Source organism: Crocodylus siamensis, chromosome 5 (assembly GCF_052110815.1).
Source record: "Crocodylus siamensis isolate JL-2025a chromosome 5, ASM5211081v1, whole genome shotgun sequence".
Lineage (NCBI taxonomy): Eukaryota > Metazoa > Chordata > Crocodylia > Crocodylidae > Crocodylus > Crocodylus siamensis.
The window spans coordinates 127,023,898-127,039,457 of record NC_143399.1 but is presented as its reverse complement, the minus strand read 5'-3'; the positions used below and the strand labels follow the sequence as shown (position 1 = coordinate 127,039,457).

The following is a 15,560-nucleotide window of genomic DNA, read 5'->3' as shown; positions in this document are numbered from 1 at the left end:
TCAAGGACAGAAAGTCATCCTGTTGTAGCTCCACAGAAGACTGTAGTCATGGACCTGAAAAGAATAGACTCTGTGATCAGACAAGGCTTTATCCAAACATCTCTTGGCAAGTTTCAGTCGTGAGGCCTAGGCTGGCACAACATAGTATCATGACCAAATCATAATGCTAAATCAACTTAGGCACAGGAAAACTCATGCTCCAGCTCACAGCATGCCGGCTAGAGTGTGAGAAAACTGAATGCAGGCCTCAGGTGTGGCCACCAGCCAGACACTTGCTCTTTCTGGCTTCATAGATTCATAGTTTCTAGGGTCAGAAGGGAATTCAACAGATCATTGGGTCTAACCCCCTAGTGCTATCCAGCCTTCTCCTAAAGACCCCCAAGCTAGGGGAGAGCACCACCTCCCTTGGAAGCCCATTCCAAATACTGGCCACCCTTACCATGCAGAAGTTTTTCCTGATATCTAGCCTAAATCTGCTCTCTGTCAGTTTGTGACCATTGTTCTTTGTTACCCCAAAAGGCACCCTGGTGAACAGGGCTTGTCCGATCCCTTGCTGTGTCCTGCTAATGAATTTGTAGGTAGGCACAAGATCACCTCTCAGCCTTCTCTTGTGGAGGCTGAAGAGGGCCAGGTCGCTCAGTCTCCTCGTAGGACTTGTGCTGTAAGCCCCTGACCATATGAGTGGCCCGCCCCTCAAGTCTATCAACATCCTTCTTGAAGTGTGATACCCAAAACTGGATGCAGAACTCCAACTGCGGTCTGACCTATGCCACATAGAGGGGAAGTATCACCTCTTTGGTTCTATTTGTCATACATCTGCTGATGCATGATAAAGTGAGGTTAGCTTTGCTGATGATTTCGTCACACCGACAGTTCATGTTCATCTTGGAGTCCACTTTGACTCGGAGACCTCTTTCCACTTCTGTGCTGGTGAGGGTCATTTCCTAGCCAGTAGTACTGGATATTTTTGCACTGTAGGTGCAGCACTCTGCACTTGTCCTTGTTGTACTGCATCCTGTTGTGTACTGCCCACTTTTCTAATCTGTCCACAGTCATTCCCTATCCTCCAGAGTGTGGACTTCACTCCACAATTTAGTATCATCCACAAACTTAGACAGAGTACACTTCGCCCCCACATCCAAGTCACTGATGAAGATATTGAAGAGTACAGGTCCAAAGACCAAACCCTGCAGGACTCCACAACCCACATCCTTCCAGGTCAATACCAACCCATCTACTACCACTCTCTGGGTGTGACCACTAAGCCAATTTGCCACCCACTGGACCATGTAAATATCTATGTCACAGCCTTTTACTTTATTTATGAGAAAGGGATGAGATACTGTATCGAAGACCTTGCTAAAACCCAAAAAAGCGACATCTACCTCTACTCCTGCATCAAAGCATTTTGTGACCCTATCACAAAACAGGGTGGGGGGATGTGGGCACACTAGAAGGGAGGAATAGCTACAATCGGACCTAGACAGGTTACAAGGGTGGGCAGATGAGAATAGGATGGGACTCAACACCAACAAGTGCAAAGTGATGCACCTGGGGAAGAACAACCGGCACCATACCTACAGGCTGGGGAACTCCATTCTTGTCAGTACAGAGGCGGAAAAGGATCTTGGAGTCATCATTGACTCCAAGATGAACATGGGCCGGCAGTGTGGGGAAGCAGTCAGGAAGGCCAACCGCACCTTGTCATGCATCCACAGATGCATCTCAAGCAGGTCCAAGAGGTGATACTCCCCATCTATGCGGCACTGGTCAGGCCACAGCTGGAGTACTGCATCCAGTTCTGGGCGCTGCACTTCAAGAAGGATGTGGACAACATGGAGAGGGTCCAGAGGAGGGCCACCCGCATGATCAGGGGGCAGTAGGGCAGGCCTTGAGGAGAGGCTACAGGACCTGAACCTGTTCAGCTTCCAGAAGAGAAGGCTGAGGGGGGATCTAGTGGCCTGTTACAAACTAGTCAGAGGGGACCAGCAGGCATTGGGGGAGTCACTGTTCCCCCGAGCACTGCCAGGAGTGACCAGGAATAACGGTCACAAGCTGGCAGAGGATAGATTTAGGCTAGATATCAGGAGGCGCTACTTCACGGTCAGGGCGGCTAGGATCTGGAACCAACTTCCAAGAGAAATGGTGCTGGCTTCTACCCTGGTGGTCTTTAAGAGGAGGCTGGATGAACACTCTTTCCTGCCATGGCAGGGGGTCAGACTAGATGATCTACTCAGGTCCCTTCGGACCCTAGAAACTATGAAAACAAAACCAGATTGGTCAGGCATGATCTACAAATCCATGCTGGTTTCCCTGCTGCATTATTTTTCCCCACTGGACTCCCACAGATATGATCCTTCATAATCTTTTCAAAGATCTTTCCCAGGATGGAGGTGAGACTGACTGGCCTATAATTACTTGGATCCTCCTTCCTCCCCTTCTTGAAAATAGGAACCACATTGGCTCTTTTCCAGTCCTCCGGGACCTGACCCAAGCGCCACAAATGCTCAAACAGCAATGCCAGTGGTTCTGCTTGCCTACATTCATACCCCTAACCTCCAGGATTCACAAGGTTTCTTAAAAATAATGCATCTTAAAACAGTGTTCCATAAAAACAATTTATTTATTTGCCTTCTGGCTTTTGATGCACTGTGGTTCATATTTTCATGTTTTCCCTGTAACTGGGACAGCCAGAAACGTACCTGCTTAAAAATGAAAGCTGAGATTCTCCCATTCATGTGATGCTACTGATGGGGGCTTGGAGAAAAACAGCAATCAGTTGTCACAGAAGTTCGCCCTCCTGTTGTGAAGACTGCAAACTCTTTGGGAAGGAATATAGTCATGCATGTATTTGTGTGGGGCCAACAGAGATGTCCCTGGGGACAAGGGAGGAAGTGAATCAGGGTGACTGCCCCAGGCCACATGCTTTGGGGGGCCTGCTCGCCACCCCACCTCCCGCCAGCCACCGCTGCGTCCAGGCCTCACACAGGCTGATTTGTCCCAGGCCCCGCACCTAGCTAGGGTCATCTCTACAGGCAAACCACAGTGGAGCCCTGACTCCACATAGAGGAACTTCACTGTACTGCTCTTGTTGAGGTTAGACAGAAGCATTAATCGACATTGTCCAAAAGGACTACAAACATTAACTGCCCACATTCTCACTCTCTCCATTATGCCCTGGTAGTACAGAGCATGGTTTTCTCTTTTTAAATCTAATCATATCACATATATGATGTGCGCACACACATATACAGGGGCTTTTCAAAACCTTCAATAAAACTTACCAGGGCTCAAAAGTCTGTTTGCTTTTGTCATAGCACAATCAGATGATGATAAGCTCTTCTTCAGCTCTATCTTCTTTAGCTCTTACTTGCAAAATGACATCTTGAAATGCCTTGTTCAACATGGAATCAAAACTCATGGAAGAGGAGGTATCTTTTATTAGACCAACTCGGTATTTGCAAACAAATGATGTTATTTACAAGCTTTCAGGCGCACTCACCCTTCATCAGGCATAAGTGAGAGATTGTTCAACATGGAAGCACATATTAATGAGAGCAATACTAGTTAAAGCAAGGTTCCCCAACCCTTGTGAATAATACTTGGGTTTCATAGAACTGGTTAAAATGCACAAATATTTTTCACTGTAATCTAAACCTCTGTCCCCTATCAATAAAGAAAATTTAGTTTAAAGAATAAAATAAAGGGCCTTATTCAGGCCAGAGGCATGATTTTTTGTGCCATCGGCAGTGGTGACAGCCAGATCAGCATCTGCAGCCATTCTTGTATCACTTCTCATGTCACCCAGGGCTGGTCCCCTCTTTCCCATCCCTAGTTACATTGCTGTCCTGGCCCCTACTCCACCTGGCTTGGTGACAAAATGAAGCTGGAAAGACAGCAATTCCAGCCTCCTAAGACTTCTTCCTGTGGGAGGATGATGGTGAGTCACTAGGCAGTCTGCTTTCTAAACTCCTCTACATATAAGAAGCTTGACCAGGAAAAAAGGAATACTGTTAAGGTTTCCCTCTGCCTTAGCAATTGCCAGCTGTTCAAACAGCTGATAGGTGCAGTTTGCCACTTGTACAAATTAGCATGTGCTCAGCATGTGAAATTAGAGTCAAATCTTCTGCAGGTATAAATGAACTCAACCTCAACAGAGCCTGTGGGCACTGTGCCACATGCACCAGCAGCAAATCTCCCCCAAAGCTTCTAATTTAAAAAAATGACATTTCCAAGGGTATTTTGATGGAGGCTTAGAGAAAAATCACCTTTAAGATTCCTGCTTTATAATTCAAATCAATTCCATTTTGTTTTAGTACTGACTTAGCAATCAGGAGAAAAATAAAACATTTTAAATCAAGCATTGGATTTTTGAAGCCATCTACTGAATTCAGATGCCCAAATTTCATAAATTTTAATGGGAATTGGTTGTCCAAACTCTTTGGGTGTCCTAGGATCCTGCTATCAGTGTAAGGTCATTGTATAAAATCGAGGTCTTCTAAATAATGGTATAACTGTTGATACAAATCCCAGATTCATTTCTGTTTGTATATCATTCAAATTTCCTCTCATTTCCTGTACCGTTTTCACAGCTCAGCTGAATGTGAGGTCCAGCACATTCCCTTTACAGCTCTCTCACTCCTTTTGCATAAATGTATGGATTTTTGTGTGTCTTGAGGGATTTATTAATACCTAGTGCCCAGCACTGGGTATTAATCTCTTGCATATTAAATGCAAGAGTTATGAAGGCATTTAAAAATAAATTTCAATGAAATCCATGCATCATGGAATCATTATTCAGACTTATTAATGTGGTGGAGCAGTTTCAAGTTTATTTCTTTTTAAGGGATTTTTCTTCCTGCCCTGTTGTTTGGAAATTATGACCCAGGTGGGAAGATGTTAGGGTTGCTACAGTACCAGCTCAGAACCATTTTTCCCCAGTCATGCCTGGGGAACAAATCACTGGACTGTTACACATACCAAGGGAACACACTTTTTTTTATTTCACCCATTAAAGGTTGATTAGACTTGTCTACAGCATTAAATTTACATCAGGAAAATAAAGAGATATTGGAAAAAGTAGTAGAAGTAAAGTGTTCCTTTGTCATTTCTTTTAATTTCCATGTTGTGTTTTGTTTTGTTTTGTTTTATTTTGTTTTAGGGGAAATGTTCACACAAACCAGGCTACTGCACATCTGGCATGCTTTTATCCATGTAGTAGATATACATACTTTTTTCAGATGCTTCACTGCATCTGTGTTTGAAATGTTGGTCTATGATGTATTGTCCGCTCCTCAACAAACAGACATGAGCAAATTCAGTAAGTTCTTTAAATATTGTGCTTCCAGTAGCAATATCAAATAATCTGGCTAGTTCATGCCATGCCTAAACTGGGTGCAAAGCACATTCTTCCTAGCTTGTCATATGATAAGCTTATGTCCTAATGCATTAATATTTAATTACAACTGTCAAACATGTCAAACTGTGCAGCTACAAGTGTTTTATGATTACAGAAATATATACTTTTTTTGAAAATCCAGCAGTGTTTGCTTGATTCCCTGCTATTCTAATGGAGTTTAGAGACTAACAATAAACTCTGAAATTACTGTTAATTTAGAAAACTTGTATCCAACTTTGAAATCAAATATTGATTGGAAAGGCTTAAGCTGAAATCCTTCAGGATGAATGCCACTTTACAGCACAGAGATGATCACTGTGTTCTAGGAGGCATCACTGTCTCATTTATGATATAACACTCTTCCAGAAACCAAGTCTAGTAGCCAATGTACTTTATTTGCTACAGCTAGACACAAAAGCAAGAGGAAGTTTTTTGTAGACCCTAAATCATTATCCTAATCAATACATGGCCATTTTGCCATTATGTAGATTATCCTACTGCTTTACATCTGAAACTCTTATTACTAGCTTTTGATGAACTGCTGTAATGTTGTATTTACCCAGGTCCCTCGAAGACTTTAGTTCTTCAGATCTTAATCATTTGCTTATCTCATTGTTTACCACTTTTAGTATCATGTTAAACTCAAAACACAAAGGTGAAGTTTTCATGCCAGTTTATACATATTCTTTTTTTTCCCCCTGTTTGGAACTACTTTTCTTCTTAATGGTTAAACCTAACTTTCTGAACTATCAGAGCAGTTTTTGAAATGCTAACACAGGCTTCATCTGTGTGTACATAAATCCTTGGTTTGCAGTGCAAGGCTGTATTGTGAAACAGCAAACTAGATGATGCAAGAAGTTATCTCTTACTTTGTCAAAAAACAGCATGTGTTGGTGACAACTTTAATAGCCCATTTCAGTAAAATATTGCTGGACTGCGTCTTCAACTATTAGTAACACAGGAAAAATAGCTATATCCCACTCATTAAAATAAAGCATTAAATCAGTTTTAATTAGCCCTCTACACATACCATTAAAATACAGTGCTATAAATTAGAGTGATTGCCATAAAACGGTCAACTTCCTAACAAATAGCACATAGTTATCGCTGTGGTATCTTACATACCAGAATGTAATAAAAATGAGCACTTTTAATGGTAGCTACTTTATCATAAATACTCAATATCAAAAGATAAAACCTGCATCTCCTACAACTTCTTCTAATACACTATATATGTATCGTATGCATGTCTTTTCATGCTCTTTCACATACAAGATTGTTAATATTGTTGACCTATAGGAATAAAGCAGTGTCAGGATTGAAAAATACACAAATTATTTCATTTTAAATAGGTAGTTTCTGTACCAAACATCACTTGTACCTATCACTGTTTGTTTCACTTGTAAAATAAGTTAATCTATTTTTTAATAAATTATTGTTTTAACAAATGAATTGCTGATATCATAATTCAGTGCTATGTGAATAAGTTGTTAATGGAAATACCTTCTTTGTCAGGACTGATTTCAAGAACAAAATGTCTAGTGGACCCGATGACTGGCACTAAAGCAAGAATATGATTGGAATTAATTTAGATCTTGGTCCTGCCAACACTTTTGATGTGCTTGATTTTACTACTGTGGGTAGTACCATTGATTTCAATGCGACTAATTGTTGTCATGAAATTAAGCATGTGCATAAGTGTTTGCAGGAAGGTGTCTTCATAAAAAGACTTTTCAACTGAAAACGAAGGCAAATTTTATACCCAGACCATGAAATATCAGCCAATTTAAACAATAAAAAGCAAAAAATTATTTTTAAAATCCCTACATACATACACACACATACATATACAGAGACACAGTCATAATACAGTAGAGATTAGAGAACATATTATACACTATGTAGTTTTCCTCCATCAGAAAATAAAATTCACACTGAAGTTCATGACTTCAGTTAGATTAATGATACCATATCATTCTACCTGTAAATTGGACTCACTGTAGGACCAAGAGTATCAATATACATTCCAAATTACTATGATGGTCCACACTGAGAAGCCAATAAAACAGCTCCATAAAAATTCTGCTGTTGAATTTGCAAAGGACAGAAAAGAGCATGTCTAGAAACATGGCACCAAAAGCACTTACGCAAAAGAAAGGACATCAGATAAGAAGGAATGCAAATTGGTGGATACATGCATTTGCAAATGTCTGTTCACAGACTGAACAAATTTGTCACATTCCCAGGTAGACTGAATTAATCTAAATTGTGGACACTGTGGGGGGGAATGAACCAATTCCAGAGAAAATCATTTTCACAGTGGAATTGCTAACCAGAGTCAAAGACAAAAGTGTGGAGTAGGAAGTTCTACATATCCCTATTTACCTGCAACCAAAGGCTGCATTAGTACAAGGGAGCTAAAGAGATCTACCTCATAATGCCTGATGTACATGTTAGGGCTGTGTGACGCTTCGGCCCCCGATTCGATTCGGCGGAGATTCAGCCCCATTTGGGCCAAATCTGAATCAAATCAGAGGACCCTTTAATCTCTCCAAATCGATTCAGAAAGATTCGGTGATTTGGACACACACACAGCTTTAAATTTTTTTTTGACATACCTCTAGGTAGCAGGCAGCTCATAAACACTGTGATGCTGGGGAAGATAGAGCATCCCAGAGGAGTGCGGGGGTTCCCCAGCATGCTCAGCAGCAGACCCAGAAATGGACCAGAAGCACTTCCGGGTCCACCAGAGAGCGTACAGGGGGCCTCCCCACCCTGGTGACTGGTGCCTCCTGGGTTTGGGAGGGGGGCACCTGGGGTTCCCCCACAGCCTATCACTGAGTCAGGGGGGCCCACATGCTCCCTGCAGACCCAGAAGTGGACTGGAAGTGCTTCTAATTGACTGCCAGGCTCACCGCCGAGCACGTGGGCCCCCCCTCCCCGACTCCTGTGGGTCGCTTCATCCATCCCAGCATCACAGCATTCACGAGCTGCGCTGGTACCTCAAGGTACAGCAAAAGCTTTGTTATCCAGTACCCATGGGGAATCAGGAGTGACAGATAACAAAAAATACGCTCATTACCCGAGAGGCCGCCTCTTCTGCCACGTCTGGTGCACCACTGCCCCTCCCACTGCGAGGGACAGGGAGGGGGGCAGAAGAGAAAGGGGAAAAAGAATTGTTATTGTTGGGGCTTGGCAGTACAAGCTGCTTTGCCCCGCGCCATGGGGACTCAGCGAAACTGGAAGTGCCACAGTGGGCACTTCCAGTTTCACTTTTACCTTACAAGCCGGCATGCCAGTTAATAGCACATGCCAGCTTGTAAAAAGTGCCAGATAACACGGCTTTTACTATATGTGGAAAAAACATTTAAAGCTGTGTCTGTGTCTATAACCAAATCGCTGATTCTCCAAAATCAGCATCGAATCTTCAGATTTGGATTTGGCCGAATGGAATCAGGGACAGTGATCCAAATCAACAAATTGAATCACGGTCCCTGATTTAGACCGAATCCAAGTTGAATAGAGCCCACTTTGCACACCCCTAAAACACGTATACTAACAATCAGGTGATGGCTTTGATGATGCCAGATTATGGCTCTCTTCTAAGCTATCCAGAATGTAAGAGATCACAAAGAGCTCAACTGAATGAGGATGATCCATTGATTAAAACATCAGTGTAAGAGAACTGGGCTTAAGTTTCTGTTCTGCTTCCTGTGTGACACAGCACAAGTTTCTGTTCTGCCACAGACTTCCTGTGTGACATGACACAGAGGAACATGGAGACACGGAGGCCCAGATTTCTTAAAGGTATTTAGGTACGTAAGTCCCATTGATTTTAATGGAGCTAGGCATTGCACTAATATCCATAGCAGCTTGCAGATGTTAAAAAAAACAAAACAAAATGGCACTTTACTTTAAACTCAGTGAGTTCCCATGCTGAGCCCAGCTCAGGCCCAGAAGAGACAACACATTATTAGGACCCAGCTCACTCAATGTCTGTACAGATCGGGCACTTTAGTGGGGGGGTTGGCACTTTAACAGCTGATTGAATCAGCTGTTAGATAAAAGTGCCAAAAAGCCCCACCGAAGCACCCGATCTATACAGATGCTGCAGAACCAGGTCAAACTAACACACTGCTTCTTCCAAATGTTTTGTTTCAGTTTTTTTAACATCTGCAAGCAGCCCATGTCTACGTAAGTGAAACTTCTTTCAAAATCTAGCTATGAGCCTCTCTGTGCTTCAGCTCTTTGTGTGTAACTGAATTTTCCTTCCTCACATGGATATTCTGAGAATTTCAGCAAAGACTTAGAGTATCTCATATTACAGTAACAAAAGCCATATAAACAGACAACAGAACTGGGTCACAAGACAAGCAATGCCATGTGCTTCTTAAGGTGAAAAGTGGCACTGACCTGGACAAAGAAACAAGAAAGGCTGAGGATAACTTTATCAAGAAAGAATTTAACCAGTGAAGTAAAGTGTGCCAAGAGAGAGCTGCCAGCAGTTAGCCTGAGAGTCATAAAAGAAGGCATCCACAGAAGACATTTGGATTAAATTCTGTGTAGTGTACAGTGATAGCTAAGGGAGACAAGAAAAGGGCAAAGCTATCAATACTGATCACATCAAGGATGTTAAAGATGCCTCATAGTGCTTTCCAAGTGAGAACCAAAACATCTGTTAGCTGGATCTTTAGGAGCTGTGGTTCCCCCTAAAGAAATGACAATCCTCTTAATCAATTGAGCTACGGAGGCAGCTTAAAGGAAAGAAACACCCTCTTGTCTTTTGTATTTTATAAGTATCTAGGAAACACAGTTACTACATTTTATCCCTTGAAGGAGATGCCATTGCTTTCTTGGGTCTCTGGAATTGGTAAACCTATCAACACAGCCTGATCATAGAAGTAGGGTCAGAAGGGACCTTGTAGATCTTCAAGTCCAACATCCTGCCTGGGCAGGAGAAAAAACTGGGCTCAAATGACTCCAGCCAGGTAGGCATCAAGCCTCTTCTTAAAGACCCCCAGGGTAGGAGCCAGCACCACTTCCCTTGGAAGTTGGTTCCAGATCCTAGTCGCCCTGTGAAGTAGTTCTTACGAATGTCTAATCTAAACCTACTCTCCAACAACTTGCGGTCATTATTCCTTGTTATGCCAGGGGTCACTAGGGGAAACAAGGTCTCTCCCAAACCCTTCTGGTCCCCCCCTAGTGAGTTTATAGACAGTCAGCAGGTCCCCCCTCAGCCTTCTCTTGTGAAGGCTGAACAGGTTCAGGTCCCGCAGTCTCTCATTGTAGGGTCTGCCCTGTTGTTCCCGGATCATGCAGGTGGCCCTCCTCTGGACCCTCTCAATGTTGTCCACATCCCTCCTGAAGTGGGGCGCACAGAACTGGACACAGTACTCCAGCTGTGTCCAGTGTTGCATAAAGGGGGAGAATCACCTCCTTGGCTCTGCTTGAGATGCACCATTTGCCAGCAAAAAGGGTAATAAATAGATGTATGCATAAAGCAAATGCGGCTGCGCCGTTTGTGAGTAGCAAAGCCACAGCTAAGTTATGCAGATCATTGAAAAAAACATGGCAGGGATTCCTGTTTAATACACTAGTATACACATTGCACATCTCCATATTTTAAACTATTTATCACCAGCATGGCTCACTACTTCTGTATTCATCATTAAGTAATTAAGATATACTTTGCTGTTTTGCCCCCTACCATGCATCAATGGTGCTTGATGATTTATTAGAGAGGTCATTGTTAGAAAAAAACAAAAGAAAAAAAAAATCCTGGGGCCAAGCTATTGGGGATGCTAGTTCTAAATGGAAAATTATGGTGTAACACTGAATGTACTTTTAAAAGAGGTGTTACATGGGTTATTCTTTACCCACTTTTAATTGTGCAAGTTTTGTTATCAGCATGTACAGAAAAATGGAAAAGATGCTATTCAAATTGTGGATGATAAAAAGTTAGGAAGGTATAAGAAAACACATTTTAATATACAATGTACTTGATAAAGTAGAGGAATGAGCTGAAATGGATATGACAAGATTAAACACAGACAAATGGAAAATCATTCACACACAACCAAACACATAAATGTATCTAAAAAATGCTATGCAGTAGGACCAAAAAGAAGTATGTTGGGTGGGGGCAGCAGAGGGGAGGTAGTGGAAATGAAATCGTTAAGTGGTATCATCAATTAATTATAGCCCAGAAATCTTAGAAATCTTCCTTTGAAATATCCAAGCATAGTATCCAAAAGCATGGGGTTTGTGCATAGGATCTCCTATGGATGCACGACAAGGTCCGGTTAGCCCTGCCAACCGTGGCCTCGCATTGTCGGCCCATGTTCACCTTGGAGTCAATAATGACTCCAAGATCCCTTTCTGCCTCTGTGCTCTCAAGAAGGGAGTTTCCCATCTTATAAGTGTGCTGCCAGTTACTACTGCGCAAGTGCAGCACCCTGCACTTGTCAATATTGAAGCACATCCTGTTTTTGTTAGCCTACCCCTATAACCTATCCAGGTCTTGCTGCAGTCTTTCCCTCCCTACTAGTACGCTCACCTCACCCCAAATTTTCGTATTATCAGTGAATTTAAACAGGTTGCTTTTCACCCTGTCATCCAAATCACTGATAAAGAAATCAAACAGCACGGGCCCAAGGACTGAGCCCTGGGGGACTCCACTGCCCACTTCTCCCCAGGTCAAATATGACCCGTCCACCACCATCCTCTGAGTATGACCCTTCAGCCAATCTGCAATCTATCTGACTGTGTAGGCATCAGTGCCACAGTCACCCAATTTTTTAATGAGGATGGAACAGAGGGTTGGACTATACCTTCTTAGGTCCCTTCCAACCCTAATTTTCTATGATTCTATGAAGTCCTTGAGGCAGGATGGGGCTTTCAGAACCACCTCCCTTTGCCAGATTGCTTTGCCTGAGCTCTCATGGCTGAACCAGGTGCACCCGCCAGCAGTCGCTGATAAGTGCTAGCTTCAAGTACTGTGGACTGGGTGGCTCTAGATCCTACCCCTTGGTCAAGGAGGCAAGGAAAGAGCAGAGCAGAGCAGAAGGAAAATAAAAAGAAGGGAACAACTGAAAGGGGAGTAAAAAAAATATAAAATCCCTGAGGAGGAATATTGAGAAGCTCTTTGCATCTCTTACCTGAGGCTAAAGACTGGAGTGCCTCAGCTTTATGCAAGATCAACAGCTCTATGCTGCCTCCAAGCATATTTATAGTTCCCCTCCTTAGTCTAGGGCTGAGACTTAAGAGATTGTGTATGGTAGCACAAGGCTGTGCCCAGTCATCAGGTATCTAGAAAGCCGAAGAGAAGAAGACCCCGAAATAAAGAATCCCTTTTATATTCTTTACAGGTGTGCCCTGTCTCCTATTTACCATGAAAGGAGCAACACACTGTGCTCTTAAAAGTGACCTGCAAATGCCGAAATAGTCACTGTCTCTACAACATGCTTTTGTCACTTCAATTTTTATTTTTAATTTAGAAAGAAGTGTACTATTTGATCCTGTCTGTCACAAGAAGTTTTTCCATAGTTTCATGTCAGTGATAGAATTAATAAAGGTTTGCTGTGGGGAATGTATGACTGTGACATAATTACCAGAAGCAGGTTTTTAATACTGGTTCTCTTTAAGGCCCTGACTTGGGAATGCACTTAAGCACGTGGTGAAATCCATCTCTGTCCAGGAAAGCACGAGAGCATATGCTTTACTTCTCTCCTGAAGAGGAAGGCTTTACTTAACCAGAGCCTAAAGACAAAAGTATGCTATATCATGTAAATATAATTCTTAGAATAATTTAAAAGTTGATGAGTTTTGTTTGATTAGTAGTTAACATCTGCTGTGGAATTCAATTCAGTATGCATTAAACGTAATCTAGTTCAACTTTTTCACTGAGGGTGCAATTTCCCACTCAGTGATATGAGGCAGATTTCAACTGTCATATTTTACTCATTTGCACAGTTTTAGCTTTCAGCTTTAAAATTATTCTAACCTTTAAGATTACAAAAGTGTGTTTCTGATTATGAAGTGGTATGGCATTCTCTTTCCGTATCTACAGAGAGAGAGACTGCAATGATAGGTTTGGGAATGTGAATTGACCTATTCATTTCCATGAGTTTTTAACTCAATGCTTATAATGTTTAAGATGTCAGCTGTTGTTCAACTATTGAGCTGTTGGACAGTTTAGTGTAAACCACCAATTAACATCCTTTTTAGTTTTTGGGTTGATAATAAACAAGTGTGAAATACAAAAGATGTATTAAGCCTTATCACATACAAGGACCACATTATTTTCCTTATTTTTTTTTTATTTTTCTATTTTACCCAGTCCAGTGTTAAATAAATTGAGCAATGAAACTTCTATGACTTCCCTTGACAGACTTTCCCTTGGAAGAATCTAAATATTTTTCCTGAGTTAAGCATTTTGTCTAATTTCATTTCATTAGTCATACTTCTAGCCCTTCCAAGTGAAACCCTAATGAGAGAGAAAGAGAGGAAAAGACACCAGGGAAGGCACCAGAAGGAAAAGGTTAGCACAGGACAAAAAGAAAGAAAGAAAGCAGAAAGACAATTAAGCAGCCACCAAGTTAAGGGAAGAGAAACTGAAGCATGGGTGCTAACAAGAGCAGGTCACAAAGGGAGTTCCATGACTCTGCCTCCTTCAGTATGTGAGAATCAAGATCCATCAATATGAATCTGTGAAATTTAATCCTGAAAAGACTGATATACTCCTGTATAAAAAGAAGCCAGAATTCCCTCAAAAATTGCCAGATTTGTTCCCAGAATGTGAAGAAAGGTCCTCCTCAGCATCACACAACAAGGCCTTGTACCGTGCCTTGTACCTTGCCCTAAAAATGAATCAGCATAGAAACAAGTAAGTTACTGTAGCCATAACAGATTGATGGTCTGGTCTTTTGCCCACTCTCCAAGAATGACTAACAGAGGATGTTTCCTGAAAGGTACTGCAAAATATTTAAATCTGTACATAAGGCTGAAACACTTTTTATTCCCTCCTCCATACTTAAGTTTTCACATAGGTTTGCATCAACCCTTATATTAATACAACACACAATTAAAAGAAGATGGCTTCAAGTTTTTCCATACCTGGATTAGCTCACCGCTATTTATATTGAATCAAAGTATTCAGTATCATGTCTAATGTGTCCTTTAGCTAAAGGACACTTTTGTTTAGTTGTTGTTTTTTCATACTTCCCATTGCTAACAGTACTTTGTGTAAAGGCATGGTGCAGAAGGGTAGCTCAGGGGGTGTACACTTGTTCATTAAACAAGGCCCCAGGAACACAAAGCTTCTGGCAGCTGCCACACAAAATAAGGATAGAAAATGCCCCCAAATGATCACTAACGTTAGCTGCAAAAACGCATCTTAATCTACAGAAAAGAACAGTGTAGTTAAACATAGACCCAATTCAGCATTAAAAAAAGGACACACTGGGTGACCAAGCCAATGCTCACTTGAAGTCAACTCGCAGTAACATCAGTGGAGATTGGCCTCACCATCCTGTACTTTTCCAGATTCTCAAAATCTTAGAAAAAGGGCAAGCAACAATGCCCAACAACAAACTCTGGGCCCAACTCATTTAGAAAAGAAAAAAAGGGAGAGAGACAGAAGAGAGAAGGCTAGCTTGACATGAAGGAACTTCATGTGTCCTCATTTGCAACTTCCTTCCTGCGCTGGCTCCGAAAATGGCGCTCAATATTAATTGTCACTTCCCTCTGCAGGTTCCTACTGTTGGTTTTTCCAGCTGTTCTGATCCACGGATGCTGAAGAACTTGCTGAGCTGTGTAGCGCTTCTGGGGATCCACTACCAGCAGCCTGCTTATCAGATCTTTGGCTGCTATTTTATGCAAAAAGAAGAGGAGAGAAAGGAAAAAGTATATTACTGAGGTCTTCGTGTCCCATCAGAGCTAACAACAACAATCTGCATGGCTATAGTAGTGACAGAAGTTATGACTAAAAGAGGCTCCCTAACAGCAGACAGAGAGAACTGGGAGATGGTTCCTTAGCTAGCTAGTTATTGATAGATAGACCAAGACTCTACAGAGGTTGCTTACAGTTCCACAATTAAAGTTTGTTGTTTAGTTCTTCTCATTCTTTTATGCCTGTACTTACTGAACCCTGTAATCACTATAG

At 42.0% G+C, this 15,560-nt stretch overlaps 1 protein-coding gene across 2 annotated transcripts in view; it reads right to left on the bottom strand.

The window, feature by feature from the left end:
- Nucleotides 1-3,436: 3,436 nt before the first annotated feature.
- The window catches only part of DCLK3 (doublecortin like kinase 3), a 61,391-nt gene continuing 49,267 nt past the window's right edge, over nt 3,437-15,560 (bottom strand). The window contains exon 5 of one of the 2 annotated variants that reach the window (XM_090050283.1): nt 3,437-15,264. In XM_090050283.1, coding sequence (XP_089906409.1) covers nt 15,068-15,264 — 197 coding nt within the window. In that variant the 3' untranslated portion in view covers nt 3,437-15,067. The remainder of the gene's footprint in view (nt 15,265-15,560) is intronic. The other variant, XM_090050284.1, reaches the window with a different exon arrangement.